The following is a 19,396-nucleotide window of genomic DNA, read 5'->3' as shown; positions in this document are numbered from 1 at the left end:
AGGAATGGTTGAACAAGTTAATATGATTGTGATGGAATATTACTGTGCTATAAGAAATGCTGAGCAGGATGCTTTCAGAAAAGCCTGCAAACTTATTTGAACTGAAGCAAAGTGAAGAGGGCAGAACCAGAATTCTGAAGGTCTTATGATATTCACCTACAGAGAAAAAAATTGATAGTGTTTCAATGCAGATAAAAGCACACCTTTTTTTTGGGGGGGGTGAGGCAGTCAGGGTTAAATGACTTGCCCAGGGTCACACAGATAGTAAGTGTCAAGTGTCTGAGGCCATATTTGAACTCTGGTCCTCCTGACTCCAAAGATGGAGCTCTATCCACTGCACCACCTAGCTGCCCCTAAAGTATACTTTTTTACATTATTTTTCTTGGAGTTTTTGTCTGTTTTTTTGTAAACTGGCTAATATGGAAATATGTTTTGCATGACTATACATGTATAATCCATAGCAAATTTCCTGCTTTATCAAGGACAAGGAAAGGGAGAGAGGGAGAAAATTTGGAACTCAATTTTAAAAACCAATGTTTAAAAACTGTTTTTACATGTAGCTGAGAAAAAAATTTTTTGAAATTAGGATTCAACTAAAGTAGTCTTTTAGGGACAATTTATAACAACACTTTCACCAACAAAAGAGCAAAAGAATAGAGCAACGATTCTCACATAACTTAAAAAACTAGAAAACAACCAATTTTAAAACATTTTTAAAAAACAATTAAATAACAAAATAGAAATCTTAAAATCAAAGAAGAAATTAATAAAGTTCCAAGTAGAAAAGAAAAAGACTATTAATGAAATTAAGAGCTATTTTTTAAATAAATAAAATAGATAAATCATTGGCTAATTTGATTTTAAAAAAGAAAGAGGAAAATAAGATTACTGGTATTAAAAATGAAAAAGGAGACCACAAAAAAGGAAGAAATAAAAGAAATCATCTGAAATCACTTTGCTTAGCTATGACAATAAAACTGGCTCCTTTAAATAAATGGATGACTATTTATGAAAATTAAAAAGACCCAGATAAACAGAAGAAAGAGAATTTAAACAACCTAATGTCAGAAAAATAAACTGAATAGGCCATGAATGAACTCCCAAAGGGAGGGGAGTTGTTAAATATTTAAATACAGTAAGGAGGAGAGAGAAAAATAAAGGGAAAAAAAGTAAGAAAAGAAGAATAAGGCTATGAGTAGAGCCAAGATAATATGTTTTTTGTTATTTTTTTAATATTGTTAAATTTTAAAGCCAAACTTTCTTTCCAGAGGCTGGTTAGTTCCTTATACGTTATTTCTATACATTGGGCTCCTGCCACCAGGTGAATGAAGGTATCTGTTTAGAGAAGGCTTGACTCCAAATTAAACTTAACCCAAGGACTAAAACAGTCTGAAATTATGCCTGATCAATGAATAAAAGACTTTAATTTTTTAAAGTTAACTTTATTTCAATTTAGCAATATTTTTCAATTAACAAGCATTTATTTTTCTCCCTCCCACCTTCCTTTTTCCCTTGGGGGAAAAAAAAAAGAAAGAAAAACAAAACCTTTGCTGTGGTCAGTTTTTTAATTGATTTCAGTTGGCCCTTCAGGATTCTCTAAGGATAACATATCATCTGTAAAAGGTGATAATTTTGGTTTTTCTTTGTCCAAGTTTATTCCCTAAATTTATTTTTATGTTATTGGTATATTTAGCATTTCTAATACTTTATTAAGCAGCAGTGGTGACAGTGGACACCCTTGCTATTGGTTGTTGTTTTTTGGGGTTTTTTTGGAAAGAGCTCTAGTTTATCCTCTTTATATATAATGCTAGATCTTAGTTTTAAACTTATTATGGTTTTTTTAAAAAGGTCCATTCATTCTAATGTTTTCCACTTTTTTTTTTCCAAAGCAGAATTGGGCATTATATGTTGTCAAAAGGGATTTTTTTTGCATTTATTGATATAACTATGTCATTTTGTTGTTCATATTGTGAGAGATGAACTCTCAGAAGTGAAGCCTCCTCAAAAGGTCAATAATTTTTGATTATTATTTTCAAAATCCTCCCCCACTCAGACCCTGTTTTTAAGCACATAACAGAAAGAATAAGTCCTGCCCCCCAACCTGAGCCATTTGCCCTTGGCTTCCCACCTCTTTCCTTGTCTTTGAATTTTGTGCCTGGAGTGTGGGCCTACACCCAGTTAAGGAGATAGGAAGAAAATATTTCACCCTTAGAATATAAGCCCCACCCCCAGTTAAGGGGGATAAGGGATACTGGTGGGTGGAGACTTGTGGTGGGCAGGGACTTGTTTTTATACAGGGTGTCCTTTGTTCCCTGACCAGCCTCTCTCTCCACGTGTTGAAGGAGCAGACAGCCATCTCAAGAGACTGTAATAAAGGTAACCTTTGCTTTCTACCTTGAGAAGTCTCTGAGTTTAATTTGGGTTAGGGTCACTGTCCCACACAGCTTTGGGGATTCCACCAAGATTTTGCCCATCTGTAAGGGAGACTACTGTCTGGACCCTGGGGGTCAGGGCACCCTCGGAGATTTCTCTGGCAACCCTCAGACCAGACTTAGGGAGCCTCCCTCTGTTTGGGTAAGGTCTGGAAGAGAGACGCTGGAGGGGGAAAACAAAGGCAGGGCAGCTATAAGATTGTGTGAGTTGTATGCATACAGCCCAACCACGTGGCTCTCATGTTCCTTTATTCCTTAGGTCCTTGACCTGGAGGAAAAGCACAACTGTCAGCTAAATTAACTAATTGCTAAGTCTCTGACTTGGGGCTGGGGGCGACCCCACCCAAATAAATTCCGGGGACACAGAGAGAGCATTCGGGTGACTGTAAGGGGGGAGGGTGACCTCTTCTGTTAGTTAATCATTGAGTCCCTAACTCAGAGAGAAGAGCAATCTCTCTCAGCCAAATTCACTTGGGTAATTGCATATAGGTAAGAAAATTATGGGTAAACCACAGTCTAAAGTAGTAAACCAGAAGCTGCCATTTGATATTCCGGAAGATAGCCTTTTAGGGAGTAGACTCCAAGATTGGAACAAACTACCAAAATAAAAAGGGAAAGATAGAAAGAAAAAAAATTGATTAAATATGATTTGAGGACTCTGCAGCAATTTGTTGTATGTCTGTTTTGTGTTCCTGTTTGTGTGCGTGGTGTGAATGAGCGTGAATAGAGGGTTTAAGAGTAAAAGGTTTGGAAACTTGAGGGGAAAAAAATAATAAAATTTTTTTGTAAGACCAGTGAATTGTTCAGAATGCATAGTAAAGTTGTAAAAGCAGTCTGGGAATAGAGAGGGAGGGCCCTATTCAATTATCTACAGAGGGTTACAATCTGTTCAAATTGCTGAAGCCTGAGATTTTCGGGAGGGAGGTTCCATCTGATAAGCCTCTAAGAAGCAGAGGGGATTTTTTTTCTTAGTTCCCTTAAGGAAGTAGGAAAGAAAAGGAGGATTTAGAGCAGGAATTGTCACCACGTGTCTTTTCAAGGAAATATATAAATTTGTGGAGGATATTTCCTTTTAAAGGGCCAAGAATATTGGATTTAAAACAAAAATGCTTTTAATTGTTTATTATCAATAATTATAAATTTGGATCTGATTGGATTTAAGTTTACTGTTAAAAAAAATGGTTGTTATGAGATGTGGCATTATTAGTTAATGTAATTGTTAAAAGTACTAAGAATAATAAGATTGATAATTTCTACTTGTGATAATCTGGAAATGCAACTGATATTATCTGAAGTTTATTGTCTAAGTTATTACTATGTTTCTAAATTGTATTGTATTTCTAAAACTCTTAGATTTTAAAATTTGAGGGATCATGAGGTAGAAATAGTGTTAAAGTAACTCTTGGCCTGGAATGGGTCTTTAGTGATAAACAGTGGAGTGTCTCTTTATCTTTAGTGATGAAATTGAGATAATTTGAAAGTGTTAAATACCTAGTGAGGTATATTTGGTTATAAGACTATGATAGCAGATTTCCATTTAAAATCTTGACTATTATAAAAATACATGGTGGTTTAAAGTTATAGTTTCAATGTATTAATGATGAGATAAATGATTCTCTGTGCAAAGTCATCTGGGAGTGCATTTAAGTAAATTGTAATGGGTTGTTTCAAAGTTTATTACAATTGTGGAAATAATGCCTTGCCTTGTGATACAAGCATATTTTACTGTGAAAAACTTATTAATATGTATTGATTTGGAATTAATGAGGTATTCTCTCATATTAGAGCCTCAATTAGAAATGAGGGGAAAAAAATTTGAAAAATATATGTACATATATGTTTTTCAACCCAGGCCTTCTTTAGGCTAACTCTTGGGTTTATTGGGGGATGGGCCATGTGGGCCAGAGTCTTAAGGCAGGAACTGGTTGGGCCTGGGGAAATCCAGGCTGCCAGACACCAAGTTCTTGATTGGGAGTGTCACTGAGGTTGAATGAGTATGTGGCCCCAGGATATCGGGCCAGTAAAAAGACAATGATGGGCTAGCCTAGATAATAAAGAAAAGCCAGTCTAGTGGGGTGGGAGTGGCCCCAGGAGACTGGACCTGGTGAAAGAATTCAGAAAGAAAGAAAGATCTTTATTGGGTCTGTTTTAGGTTTTTAATATACTGCTTACATATTTCTGAATGTTCTTATGTGATGTAATCTAGTAAGCACTTTCATTACTTACGTTGTTGGAAGGGCAATTTATTTTATAACCCAGAATGTTAAATTAAGAATTGTGCTTTCAGAGAAGAGAGAAAAAGGAATGAATCAGGGCTGTTGGGACATTCTATATGGTCCTGTTTTGTAACATTTCCTTTTAAGTATTGTAATTTAAGAAATGAGAACTTCCAAGTTTTGTCTCTGTTTAAAGGAAAGTTTTAGCTGGGATTATCTGGCTTTCACTTATGAAGCTTAAAATTGTTAACTAAGCAATTTGGAGTTATTGTTTAAGCCAAGCACTGGTAAAAGTATTTTGTGTGTGTGAAGAGAAACTTGGTAATTATGGAAAAAAAAACGAAAAACAAAAACAAAACCAATTTTGTAAAATCTCATAATTCTCATACAGATACCTTTTGACTAGAGAATTTAGGTAACTAGGAATTTTATGGTAATTAGAAAATTGTAAGCTGTTTTTGAGAAAGGGAGATACTATTACAAAAAAAATGTTTTGAAATCTTTGATACTCTTTTTAGAGAGCCTACTAAATTTCTATTTGCAAGAAAATTATGTCCAAACCTACTATGAACTTAGAGTTTCGTTCCTGGGTTTGCTGTATCCTTGGACTGGACTTAACTGGGTGCTTTTAGAGAAACAGTCTCAATGGCAGCAATGTCAGAGATCTAAAGCTAGTGATTAATACTAAACCATCTAAATTTCTATAATAAACTGTAAGTAGGAAAGATCTTACTGTTTTGATCTGAATTCATTCCATAGCCCAGAAAGAGCTAAAATTACTATTTGAACTTGTATGTATAAGATTCGAGTCCTGAAAGTGTCTCATTCTTTCAGATTAAGGATGGTTAGAGAGGGATAGATAAGCTTGAGAAACAGAAAGGCAAATCTATTTAGAGTAGCAACTTATGATCTTAATGGAAATTTGATTTTACTTCGGATGTTATTAGGAACCATAACATGTGTAGGAAGTTATGCAAGCTACTTAGAGCTCACTTTGGAGATGTTCCCTAATTAATGTGAGACTATAGTCACACCTGAAACTCTGATGAGGGGAATTTGCTATCTAAGACCTTGGAATCTGTTAATGAACTATTATTTTGAGTGTAACTCCAGGTATGGTTAACAAAGAACTGATTGAGCTACTGACCCATGACGTGAGCAACCTCCAAAGAGGTTTGTGAGCTGCAAGAAGGGAAGGTGTTCTCATGGGAAGGTCGGGAGAACGACTTTTCTGCATGGCTGACGTAGGATTCTCATGACTCAATTTCCCCACTATGACACCTAGCAGACTTTAAACCTGGCTCAATGCAGTTGGTTATTATATAACTTCTGCCTGGAGTTGACATGAATCTAGGGAAGCATTGTTCCCTTCAGTTATGTTCTTTCATGGCAAATTCCTATATTCATAAGTTTGTAAGTATAAATATCGAATCTATTAAACAACAGATTGATGCAGGAACATCTGAGGTTATTATAGTAAGATACAAAAGATTGAGTTATTTGGCCTAGAATTTCAGAATTAAGTATATTCCTGTATAATTCTGGATCCTTTAATTTCTCATAATGGTTATGATGAGGTCTGGAGGTTTGGGGGTGCTGGGACTCCAAGGTCACTCAAAGGGTCCCTCCTGAAGAAGTTCAGCCCAGGTCTTTCAGCCAGGGGGGACGTTTGTTGGAGACATATAGGCCAGATGAATCCCATAAGGAAGAGCGGGCATGAGAAAGTCTCTGGATCTTACATACACTAAAGTAAAGGCCTGGGAAGGGGGTCTAGGAGAGAATTCTGATTGGAATGTCTGAGAGATTGAATGGATGGTGGGACTGGATAGTGAAGGGAACTGGAAGGAAGAAGTCTGAAAGGCATCTGGGGCTTTCAAAGGAAGATGGGGAGCTGGGGCCCTTAGATAGATGGGAGCCACATTCTTTCTGGGTCAAGGGACAGGGGTCGATTGGACCTTACCCTCATTAGGGGATAATTAGGCCAGGAGATTATGGAACAAGGATTATTCTGTTACTTAGTTAATACTTAGCTAATGTTAAAGTTATCTCCGTTTGTTACAATTAATGTTAAAAGAGGAATAGCTTATGGCTTATCTTGTAAATGCCTTGAAAGAAGCATCTATTTTAATTAAGGATTATTTATTTGTATATGACTAGAAAGGATTGCTTTGTTATTTAATACATACTGGTTTTAAATTAACTACTATGTATTGGAGTGTGTTATTAATTCCTTAGTGGAATCTCATCCTCCTGATGGGGAATATGAATAAAGGAATAATAAAGGTATAAAACTAGAAGTAATGCACAGTGTAGGACTAGGTTCTGATTTTTTTAAATTTGAGCATCCTGAAAAATGACAATTGGACAAAGTTCCAATTTTGATCTGGTAATGGTAGAAACATAGGGGTTGATTTAATTTTCATTATTTGCCCTGGTTATTGGCAAGGTAATTTAAAATTGTGTTGAGATCAATCTTGTAGGAGAGCGGATAGAAGGAGGATCTCTGCAGGAGGACAGTGAGTCTGCAGGACACTATTTGAACAGCACTAAGACAAGAAGACTTCACCAGATGATGCCCAGAGTGTCAGAGGTATGAGAAGAGACTTCTGAAGCTTTAAATGGACAGTTTCTCATTATTTTTGGGCCTCCGTATCTGTAAGGTGTAATGTTTGTGAGGAGGCTTCAAACTGTAAGAAATGAGAAGGGGAAATTATGACAGATGAACTCTCAGAAGTGAAGCCTCCTCAAAAGGTCAATAATTTTTGATTATTATTTTCAAAATCCTCCCCCGCTCAGGCCCTGTTTTTAAGCACATAACAGAAAGAATAAGTCCTGCCCCCCAACCTGAGCCATTTGCCCTTGGCTTCCCACCTCTTTCCTTATCTTTGAATTTTGTGCCTGGAGTGTGGGCCTACCCCCAGTTAAGGGGATAGGAAGAAAATATTTCACCCTTAGAATGTAAGCCCCACCCCCAGTTAAGGGGGATAAGGGATACTGGTGGGTGGAGACTTGTGGTGGGCGGGGACTTGTTTTTATACAGGGTGTCCTTTGTTCCGTGACCAGCCTCTCTCTCCACGTGTTGAAGGAGCAGACAGCCATCTCAAGAGATTGTAATAAAAGTAACCTTTACTTTCCACCTTGAGAAGTCTCTGAGTTTATTTTGGGTTGGGGTCACTGTGGCGCACAATATTAATGTGTCCAGTTATTTTGAGAATTTCCCTAACACTGAACCACCCCTGCATAACTCTTATAGTGATAAACTGCTGCACCCTCTCTGCAATTATTTAATTTAAAATTGTTTATATCACTGTTCATTAGACACATTGGTCTTTAGTTTTCTTTTTCTGTTTTGATATTAAGGCCATATTTGGTAGGATCTCTTTTTATTTTTGGAAACAGTCTATGTAATATAGGAATTGTTTATTGAATATTTAATGTAATTTACTTATAAATCTACTTTGTCTATGAGTTTTTTCTGTATATTACCCAAAAAAATCATGAAGTAAAAGAGAATAATAATAACTATAGATTGTATAAGATACCTAGAAGCCTACTTGCCAAGATATACAAATAGACTATGTGAATAAAACTACAAAATTATAAAACTATCTTGATGGTAATGACAGACAAAAATAATTGGAGAAATGTTCATTGCTCATGAATAGGCTAGGTTACAATATAATAAAAATAACAATACAATCAAAATATTAATCTACTTATTCAGTGGAATACTCTACTTATTCAGTAGAACTAATCTATTCAAACTAGAAAACTACAGAGAACTAGAAAAAATAAAAACAAAATTCTTCATAAATCAAAAGCCAGGAATCTCAACAGAAATAGTGAAAAAATGTGAAAAGGCAGCCCAGCAGTACCAGAATCAAACTACACTACAAAGCAGTAATCATCAAAACAATCTGATGCTAGTTAAAAATAAAAAAGTCAAACTCTGGACAGAACAGGTACACAATATACAGATGCAAAGGAACCTAGTAACCTAATTTTCAATAAACTGAACAAGGCCTCAGTATTTGACAAAAAGTGATGGGAAAACTGGAACACAGTCAGGAAGAAATTATATTTAGATCTACACCTCACATTAAACACCAAGATAAGTAGTATCTTTGCCAAGAAAACCCCAAATAGGGTCATGTAGAGTTAGATATAATGACTAAACCACAATAAATAGAGAAATGCAAATTAAAGCAATTCTGAGGTACTACCTCACAACTATCAGATTAGCAAAGTTGACTAGAAAAGACAAATTACAAATGTTGGAGGTGTTATGAAAAAAAAAAGGGCATACTGATATACTGTTGGTAGTGGAAAGCAACATGAATCTATATTTCAAAAGTCACTAAGCTGAGTATACCTTTGACCCAATGTTAACACCATAGGCCTATGCCACACTGAGATCAAAACAGAAAGGAAGGTCCAATATGTACAAAAATATTAATTACAGCTCTTCTATGGTGGTAAAGACCTGGAAACTAAGGAGCGCCCATCAATTGGGGAATGAGTAAACAATTATGGTATATGAACAAAATGAAACACTACTGGTGCCATAAGAAATGATAAAGGTGATTGTTTCAGAGAGGGATGACTTGTATAAACTGAGGCAGAGTGAAGTAAGTGGAACCAGAACAATTCACACCAAAACAACATCATTATAAAAAGAACAACTTTGAAACACTGAACAAGTCTGATCAATGAAATGATCAGCCATGACATCTGATGATAGAGAAGAATGCTACCCACTTCATCACAGTTGATGTACCAAATATTCAGAGCAAGACAAATTTTTAAACATGGTCAATATGTGAATTTGTTCTTTTTTGACTATCTTAAAGTGTAAGGGCTTTGTTTTTACTTTTTTTTTTTTTACCCAAAGGCATGGGGAAGGTAGGAGGGAGAAAAATAAATGCTTCTTAATTGAAAAATGTTGTTAAATGTTTTTTAAAAACAGAATTTAATTATAAAAATTTAAAGTATTTTATTCACAGATCAGGTATAATTGAGAAGACACATTTTAGTCCCATTCTATTCTCTGTTTTTCATTCCTGGGGTAAGTTTAATTTGGGAGTTAAGCCTTCTAAACAAACACCTTCAGTCACCTGATGGTAGCAACCCAATATATAGAAAGAGCATATGCATATATATAAGGAATTAACCAGCCTCTAGAAATAAGGTTTGGCTCTAAAATTCAACAATACTAAAAAAAAAAAACAAAAAACAAAAGACACACTATCTTGGCTGTACTCATAGCCTCATTCTTCTTTTCTTGCTTTTATTCTTTATTTTTCTCTCCCCTCATTACTGTATTTAAATACTTAACTTTCAAAGGCCTATTTCCATTTCACTTCTGCAACTGCAAGCAATCTCACCTTGAGTCAAATTATGTTTCCAGGAAAAACCCTACCCTCCAACTCCAGGTATATCAAGAAAAATATTAGCATAAGGGGTAGGAGTTCTCAAACATTTTTTCTGTCAAGTACCACCCTCCACCCCACCCCACCCCCACTCCCTTCTTAGGCAATCTAGTGAAGCCTCTGGAGACCTATTCAGAATGTTTATTGATGACATTCAAAACTGAAGGAAATACTTAATTTCAGTTAGAGGTTAGCTGAAAGTTTATGGGCCCCCTGAAATGTATCCACAGATCCCATGGACCCTAGGTTAAAAACTCTTGATATCTTGAGGTTGGGCTCAGAATGAAATATGCCAAAACACTAAGTATATCGATTAAGTATATCAAGCTCCTTCTGCACCTGCATTAAGCTAAATAGATTCTAACATCTCCTCTTAGTGTTTCATAACTCTTTGGGAAGCCAAGGGCTGGGGAGAAGGAAGTGTCTTATCTTACCTATATTCATAACAATACCTTACAATTACACAGTGCTTTGTGCTTTTCATGGTACTTTCACACATTATCTCATCTGATTTCCTAGGATAACCTTTTGAGGTAGGCAAGGCATATATTATCATTCCCAATTTACATACAAGGAATTTAAGATTTAAGGACCTTAAGTGATCTGCCCAGTCACATAAGCAATGGCAGACTAAGTATGCTCTCCTGACTTCTCTATCAATCACATATCCCAGAATTTAAAGCCAACTCTTTTTGTTCAGTGAAGATGAGGAGAAACTATTTTCTACATAATAAATAACTTTTCATTTACCTAACAATAGCTTGAAACCTCTCAGCTTTAACTCTCTAAAATGTGTAATCCCTGTTATTTTAACCTTTCCAAATAGATTCTATCTCTCTGTATGATGCTTTTGGGATAATAGAAGGAACTCAGAGGATGGAGTCCAACTTCCTAATTTTACAGAGAAGGAAACTGAGACACAGAGAGGCTAAGGGACTAGTTCTGAGCCACACAGATAGTACCTGAGGCAGGACTGAAACTCATTTCTTCTCTACTCAAAGTCTAGCTCTTTTTTCCACCATGCCACTTGGCTTCTTTTTAAACATTTTCATGGCTCTAGCCCAAATCACTTTTAAGTTATCCAAATTCCTACATACCATGAAAGCCCCAAAATGTTAGGACTACATGCCTGGAACCTATCCAAGGCTCAGCATTATGAAAAGACAACCTCTAGCTGAGTTCTGTAGCCCATGTTCTGCATTATACACCCTGGGATTCTCATTTGCTTTAGTGACAGGAGACAGTTTTGGTGATAAATAAAATCTCTCGGCTCATAATGTCAATGTCAATCTTATCTAATTTGTACATGAAATTTTTTTCTCACCCTTTGCAATTCTAGGAATTCTTCATCTAGTTTCGTTCTTTCTACTCGACTGATTTTTTCACTAAAGAACTGCAAAAACAAACAGAAAATAATTACATTATATGGCATGTCATAACATTTTAATAGGTAGTAAAAAATAACTTGTATTTTCACTTTGTCAATAAAAACCTACAGTGTTCAGTAGATAGAAGACAGAAAGATTCTTTTTAGTAAAATGAATCACACTCCTAAAAGGATGAAAGAAGGAAAAAGGAAAAGGAATAAACATTTATATAGTGCCTACTATATGCCAGGCTCTGTATTAAGTGCTTTTTATAGATATTATTTCATTTGATCTCCACAATATGCCTGGGATTTAGGTGCTAATATTATTTTCATTTTACAATTGAGGAAATTGAGTCAAACAGAGGTAAAGTGACCTGCCCACAGTCACACAGCTAGCAAGCATCTGAGGCTGGATTTGAACTCAGCTCTTCCTGACTTCAAGCACAGCAATCTATCAACCATACCACCAGCTGCCTCTAAAGAAGTTATCTCTCTAATTTTCTGGGATCAGAGGGGCTATTCATAAACATCATAGGGCCTGCATAATGTTGACTGCTGAAGCCAGTGACCCTGGCCTAGTCTTTCGGCAGCTAGGTTCCTTCCTCTTAGGTACATAATTGCAAGTCTCTACTTTGAAGTACATGCCTAAGGATTCTCTTCAAATAACCCGCCAGACTCAGACCCAGCCCTCAGAAATTCTGTAAGAAAAAAAAAAATGTAATATCCAGAGGCAGAGCCAAGATAGCAGAGTAAAGGCAAGGACTCGCCTGACTTCTCCTCCAAATCCCTCCAAATACATTTCAATAATAACTAAACAAATTCTAGAGTAGCAGAACCCACAAAAAACTGAGTGGAAGTTTTTCTAGCCCAAGACAACTCAGGTTGGTCATAAGGTTGGCAGAAAAGGTCTGTTGCACCAGAGTTAGAGAGAAGTGCAGTCCAGCAAAGGCCATGACATCATAGAACTGGCCCCAGCAAACCAGGAGCAGCCCTCGGGGAGATCCAATCAGTGGCAGCAGTGGAGGTTTCCAGAACTCTCAGCCCACAAACACCAAAGACAACTCAGAAAGTCAGCAGGAAAGGTCTGCGGTACCTTGGTAACAGTGAAGCACAGTTCAACACAGGTAATGCCAATACACCCCAGCAAATCAGAAGCAGGCCCTGGGAGTGACTGAATGATCAGCAGCAGCAGCTGCTGCTTCCAGAACTCTCAGCACAGACAGTACGGGGGTCAAACAATTAGTCAGAAAAAGATTATAGGGGTCTTTTTGCTAGCGCTGAGGTAGGTCTCTGTTGCTTTGTCCATACTCAGATCCAGGCTGTGATTCTGGGTGGCAGTCCCAGTGCGAGGAGGAGCACTAGCACAAAAGAGCTTGCAGCCACAGTGGAGCAAGGACCTTCCTCACAGTCCCAGGGTAGAAAAGACTGCTTGTGGTCACTCACAGACCAGAGCACAGGTCAGGTTAGGAGTAAACCCCTCTCCTTAGATCATACTACCTTGGAAGAACTGACAATTTACAACTCCCTAGAAGTATCTCTCAAAAATTAAAGCCATCTATAGTCATACAAAAAAATGCTCTACATCACTAATGATTAGAGAAATGCAAATCAAAACAACTCTGAGGTACCACATCACACCTATTAGATTGGCTAACATGACAAAACAGGAAAATGATAAATGTTGGAGAAGATGTGGGAAAATTGGAACACTAACACATTGTTGGTAGAGTTGAACTGATCCAACCATTTTGAAGAGAATTTAGAACTATGCCCAAAGAGCTATAAAACTATGCATACCCTTTGATCCAGCAATAAGACTTCTAAGTCTGTATCCCAAACAGATCATAAAAATGGGAAATGTACAAAAATATTTATAGCAGATCTTTTTGTGGTGGCAAAGAATTAGAAATTGAAAGGAATGCCTATCGACTGATAAACAAGATATGGTGTATAAATGTAATGGAATATTATTGTTCCATAAGAAATGGTGAGCAGGCAGATTTCAAAAAAACCTGGAAAAACTTGCATGAACTGATGCGGAATGAAGTGAGCAGAACCAGCAGAATACTGTATACAGTAACAGCAACATTGTTCAATGACCAATTTTGTTAAACTTAGCTCTTCTCAGCACTGAAGAGATCTAAGACAATTCCAAGAGACTCATGATGGAAAATGCTATCTACATTCACAGAAAGAACTATGGAGTCTGAATGTAGATTGATGCATAGTATTTTCTTTTTTTTTGTTTTTTCTTTTCTTTCTTGTGGTTTTTCCCTTTAGCTCTGATTCTTCTTTCACAACATGACCAATGTGGAAATGTTTAATATGATTGTACATGTATAGCCTATATCAAATTGTATGCTGTCTTGGGGAGGGGGAAGGAAGGGAGAGAAAAAAGAATTTAGGTACTTTTCTAATTAGGCAAGATGGGATACTGTCTAATCACAGACTTTTTCTTATAATATTTTCCCCAATTACTTCTTAAAACAATTTTTAACATAATCACAGACTTTTAACCAAGGAAAAATACCTTAGAGATTATTGGGTCCAACTCTCTCATTTTGCAGATGAGGAAACTGAGGTATAGAAAGATCAAGCAATTTACCTAAGGTATCATAACAGTTAGCAAGTTAGGGAGCTAGAACTAGAACTCAGGTCTCTTGATTCTTAGCCAGTGTTCTTTAGGGAACTGCTCTGAGATTATGCTGAAAATTTCAGCCCCAGAGAGGGTTTAGGAAGAGTGGCTAAAGAAGCAACCACTTGGAAACAGAACTCCATAACATCTGCTCCAGCAGCCTTCATGGCTGTTGGAATTAAATTGTTCTCAACCACCCATTTCTCCTGGGGAAGTCTTTACATGCTTTGGGGCAGACAATCTCCTGGGCCTGCTGGTTACCCTCAACCTGGTTTAGCTTGTCTGGGGTTTACAACATGTGGCTGCCGCACATGCTGCAGCTTCTTGGAGCCACAGGTGAGAGGTGACTAGGGACACCAAGGGCTCTGCAGGACCTCACACCAAAGGTGCTAGCCCTCCTTGAAGATCCCATATATAGCTTAAGGCATACCAGATTTGGGGAGGTAGATTCTCTTCCCTTCCCTCCCCCCAACACAAACCTACCAGAGAAGAGAACACATTTACTAATTTTTTAATGATAAAAGCCAGTGTTAGGCAAACAGGCAAATCAATAAACATTTATTAAGCACCTACAATGGGCCAGACCCTGAGCTTGATAATGGGAATGAATACTGTCAAAAAAAATGAAATAATCTCTATTACATTCTATTAGGGAAGACAACATGTACATATATAAGTGTATACAAGTCAAGTCAATGAGCATTTATAAGCACCTACTATGTGCCAGTTGGGGCAGCTAGGTGGCAAAATAGATGAAGTGCTGGGCGTAGAGTCGGGAAGATTGAGTTCAAATGTGACCACAGACACTCACTAGCTGTGTAACCCTGGGCAAGTCACTTAGCCCTGTTTGCCTCAGTTTCCTCATCTGTAAGATGAACTACAGAAGAAAATGGTAACCTCCCTCCAGTATCTTTGCAAAAATAAAAAACCCAAAAAAACCCGAAATGTGATCATGAAAAGTTGGACAGGATTGAAAAAGCATTCAAGAAAAATATGAATTGGTCTCAGGACATGTAAGAGCTCAAAAAGATTTTGAAAATCAAGAGAGGTAGAGGAAAAAATGGGAAGAGAAATGAGTGAGGCATGAAAATCACGAAAAGCAAGTCAATAGCTTGGTAAAGGAGACACAAAAACATATTGAAGAAAATACCTTAAATAGCAGAATAGGCCAAATGGAAAAGGAAGTACAAAAGCTCACTGAAGAAAATAACACCTTAAAAATTAGAATTGAGCAAAGGGAAGCTAATGACTTTATGAGAAATCAAGAAACAATAAAACAAAACCAAAAGAATAAAAAAAAGAAGACAGCGTGAAATATCTCACCGGAAAAACAACTGATTTGGAAAATAGATCCAGGGGAGATCATTTGAAAATTATTGGACTACCTGAAAGCCATGATCAAAAAAAAGAGCCTAGACCCGGGGTCTAGAGTCAGGAAGACTCATCTTCCTGAGTTTCAATCTGACCTCAGACACTTACTAACTGTGTGACCCTGGGCAAATCACTTAACCCTGTTTGCCTCAGTTTTCCCATCTGTAAAATTAGCTGGAGAAGGGAATGGCAAACCACTCCATTATCTTTGCCAAGTAAACCCCAAATGGGGTCAACTATGAGTTGGACACTGAAAACTACTAGAGAACAACATTCTCCAAGTGAAAGTGACTACTACTGTCTCAACCAACAAACATAAACAATGTTCCTAGCTATTCCAGAAGCCCATTGGAGTTCATTAGGAAAAGGGTAGTGCTACTGTTTTGCCTCAGCTTCCTCCTTTGTAAAATGAAAACGAGAATAGCACCTACCCTTCCAGGGCTCTGAGGATCAAATGAGATTACACTTGTAAAGCACTTGGTACAGCACCTAGCACAGGGTAGGTGCTTAATAAATGTTTGTTTCCTTACTTCCTGCAAAAATAAAGTTTCACAAGTTGTTGACTTAGTTATGGCTGAACAGAGTAGTGTTAGCATGAGAGGCAGCATGACAAAATGAACATAAAACTGGTCTCACTGGCCTTAAGAAGTTCTGAGTTCAGGTCATTCCTCTGATAGAATAGCTGTGTGACTCGAGATAAATCACATAACCCTTAAATGTCTGTTCTAGGCAACTCTTTTAAGATACTCAGTTGCTGAGCAGGTAGTAATCAGCATTAAGAGAGAGTTCCTCATCTCCTCACACAGCAAAATCAAAGGTCTGGTATGTGTGTATAGGAATGGAGATAAAGCAAGAAATTATCAAGGAAAATTGTCCTGATATTCTAGAACCACAGGGCAAAATAGAAACTGAAAGAATCCACCAATCACCTCCTGAAAGAGATCCCAAAATGAAAACTCCTAGGAATATTACAGCCAAATTCCAGAGCTCCCAGGTCAAGGAGAAAATACTGCGAGCAGCCAAAAAGAAACAATTCAAGTATCATGGAGCCACAGTCAGGATGACACAAGACTTAGTAACTTCTACATTAAAGGACTGGAGGGCTTAGAATGATATTCTGGAGGGCAAAGAAGCTAAGATTAAAACCAAGAATCAGCTACCCAACAAAATGAATATAATCCTTCGGGGAAGGGGGTGGTAGAAATGGACATTCAATGAAATAGAGGACTTTCAATCATACTTGATGAAAAGACCAGAGCTGAATAGAAAATTTGATTTTCAAATACAAGACTCAAGAGAAACATAAAAAGATAACAGGAAATGGAAATCATAAGGGACTTAATAAGGTTAAATGTTTACACTCCTACATGGGAAGGTGATACTTGTAACTCATAAGAACTTTCTCATTATTAGGGCAGTTGGAAGGAGGATAGATAGATAGATAGATAGATAGATAGATAGATAGATAGATAGATAGATAGATAGATAGATAGATAGATGGATAGATGGATAGAGGGCACAGGTGTGAGTTGAATATGGAATGATGATGATAAAGTGACTGAATAAAATTAATGGATAAGAGAAGAATGTACTCTGAGAAAGGGAAAGGGAGAGGTAGAATGGGGTAAATTATCTCACATAAAAAAGGCATGAAAAAACTTTTACAGTGGAGGGAAGAGGGGGAGTATAAGGGGAGTGAGCTAACCTTACTCTAATCAGAACTGGCTCAAAGATGGAACAACATAAAATAGAGTATAGAAAACCACCTTAACCTACAGGAAGGTAGGAGAGGAAGGGAATTAAGAGAAGGGGGTGCAGGTTGGAGGAGGCAGTAGTCAGAAGCAAAACACTTTTAAGGAAGGACAGGGTGAAGAGAGAAAAAGAATAGAATGGAGATAGGATAGAAGGAAATATAATTAGCAATAGTGACTGTGAAAAATTTCAGTCAATTGAGGCCTCTGATAAAGACCTCATTTCTCAAACATGTAGAGAACTGAGTCAAACTTATTAGAGGCATTCCCCAATTGATAAATGATCAAAAGATATGAACAGTTTTCAGATGAAGTAATCAAAGCTATCTATAGCCATATGAAAAAAATGCTCTAACTCACTACTGACTGGAGAAATGCAAATTAAAACAAGTCTGACGTACTACCTCATACCTATTAGATTGCCTAACAGGACAGAAAAGGAAAATGACCATTGTTGGAGGGGATGTGGGAAAAATGAGACATTAATGCATTGTTGGTGGAGTTGTGAACTGATTCAACCATTCTGTAGACCACTTTGGGAACGATAAAACCATATATATCCTTTTACCTAGCAATACCACTACTAGGTCTATATCCCAAAAGAGATAAAAATCAAAAAAGGAAAGGACCTATACATACAAAAATATTGATAGCAGCTCTTTTCTTGGAGCAAAGAATTGGAAAGCAAGGGGATTCCCATCAATTGGGGGAATGGATGAACAAATTGTGGTATGTGATTATGATGGAAAACTATTGTGCTCTAAGGAATGATGAGCAGAATGCTCTCAGAAAAACCTGGAAAGACTTACATGAATTGATGCAAAGTGGAATGTACTATGTACAAAGTAACAGCAAAATTGTAAGATGATCAGTTGTGAATGACTTAGCTATTCTCAGAAATACAATGATCCAAGACAATTCTGAAGGACTTATGATGAAAAATGCTATGCATCCCCACAGAAAGAACTGATGGTGTCTGAATACAGATTGAAGCTTACTTTTTCACTTTATTTTTCTTGAGGGTTTTTTTGGGGGGGGTTGGTTTTCTTTCACAACATGACTATTATGAAAATGTTTTGTATGACTACACATGTATAACCTATATCAAATTGCTTGCTTTCTCAATGGAGGTGCGGTGGGGAGGGACGAAGGGAGAGAATTTGAAACTCAAAGTTTTAAAAACAAATGTTAAAATTTGTTTTTACATGTAACTGGGGAAAAATAAAATACTAAATAAGAAGAAATATACTATCTTCAGGTGCCTTAGGGCCTCCACCAGAAGCACTAGTCTTTTTTTGGTTGGTATACAGGATCTTCCTTGGCCATTAAATTAAAATATCAGAATGTTACCTATTTTATCTTTATTACCTTAATTACTAAATTTTACCTTATTTCATTTCCATTTGTTGTTTTTCTTGCTTTCTATGGAGAACAGGAAATACCAATATGAAGTCCAATAGGTAACAAGTGTCCCACATAATTCTTTCTCTTTTTAATCTCAGCAATTAATCATTTATTAAGCACCTACTATGTGCCAAACACTCTGCTAAGTATTGGACTGAGCTGATTTTCCATTAGAGGGCCTGTAGATGAAAAACCTGAATAAACCAATCCAAATCCCATCAAGGGAGGATATTTAAAGAATTCTAGCATTCACAATTATTGGATTCTATATTTTTCATTAACCTTCATAGTAACGGTTGACTAGAGTCAGGATCAATCCTAAGAATACTTTCAGGCATCTAACTATGCTTTAGGTGAAGTTATCTTACAAAAAAACATACTCAACACTCTTCTAAGAGTCCTAACACAGAAGAAGCGTCCAACAGCTGGGACCCATAATAAATCAGTTAAAATAAATTTGTTAAGTACCTCTGTGCCAGGCCCTTGGGTACAAAAGTGAAACAGTCTCTGTCTCTCAAGAACTTACATTCTATTAAATCTGGCCTCAGACACATAACACTTACTAGCTGTGTGACCCTGGGCAAGTCACTTAACCCCATTGCCTAAAATAACAAAAAAAAAAAAGAACTTACATTCTATAAGATGGCTTACCTCTCTGAGCTCCAGTTTTCTTATGTGTAAAATGGGAAGAATGAATACCTGTAGTACCTACTTCACCAGGTGCTCATAAGATTCAAATGTAGTTAAGCATGTAAAGCACTTTGAAATCTTAAAGTACTATATCAATTG

At 36.9% G+C, this 19,396-nt stretch overlaps 1 protein-coding gene across 2 annotated transcripts in view; it reads right to left on the bottom strand.

Annotated features, from left to right (window-relative positions):
* The window catches only part of SH3GL3 (SH3 domain containing GRB2 like 3, endophilin A3), a 160,590-nt gene that overhangs the window by 45,973 nt on the left and 95,221 nt on the right, over positions 1-19,396 (bottom strand). Inside the window, exon 2 of one of the 2 annotated variants that reach the window (XM_020966143.2) lies at positions 11,402-11,470. The exons of the other annotated variant lie outside the window; for it this stretch is intronic. Coding sequence (XP_020821802.1) covers positions 11,402-11,470 — 69 coding nt within the window. The remainder of the gene's footprint in view (positions 1-11,401; positions 11,471-19,396) is intronic. 2 annotated transcript variants of the gene reach the window in all.

The sequence above is a fragment of the Phascolarctos cinereus genome, unplaced genomic scaffold (genome assembly GCF_003287225.1).
Source record: "Phascolarctos cinereus isolate Bilbo 61053 unplaced genomic scaffold, phaCin_HiC Scaffold_3;HRSCAF=262, whole genome shotgun sequence".
In the NCBI taxonomy this organism is placed as follows: Eukaryota; Metazoa; Chordata; class Mammalia; order Diprotodontia; family Phascolarctidae; genus Phascolarctos; species Phascolarctos cinereus.
The sequence above is the reverse complement of the archived record's forward strand: the minus strand, read 5'-3'. Positions and strand labels throughout refer to the sequence as shown.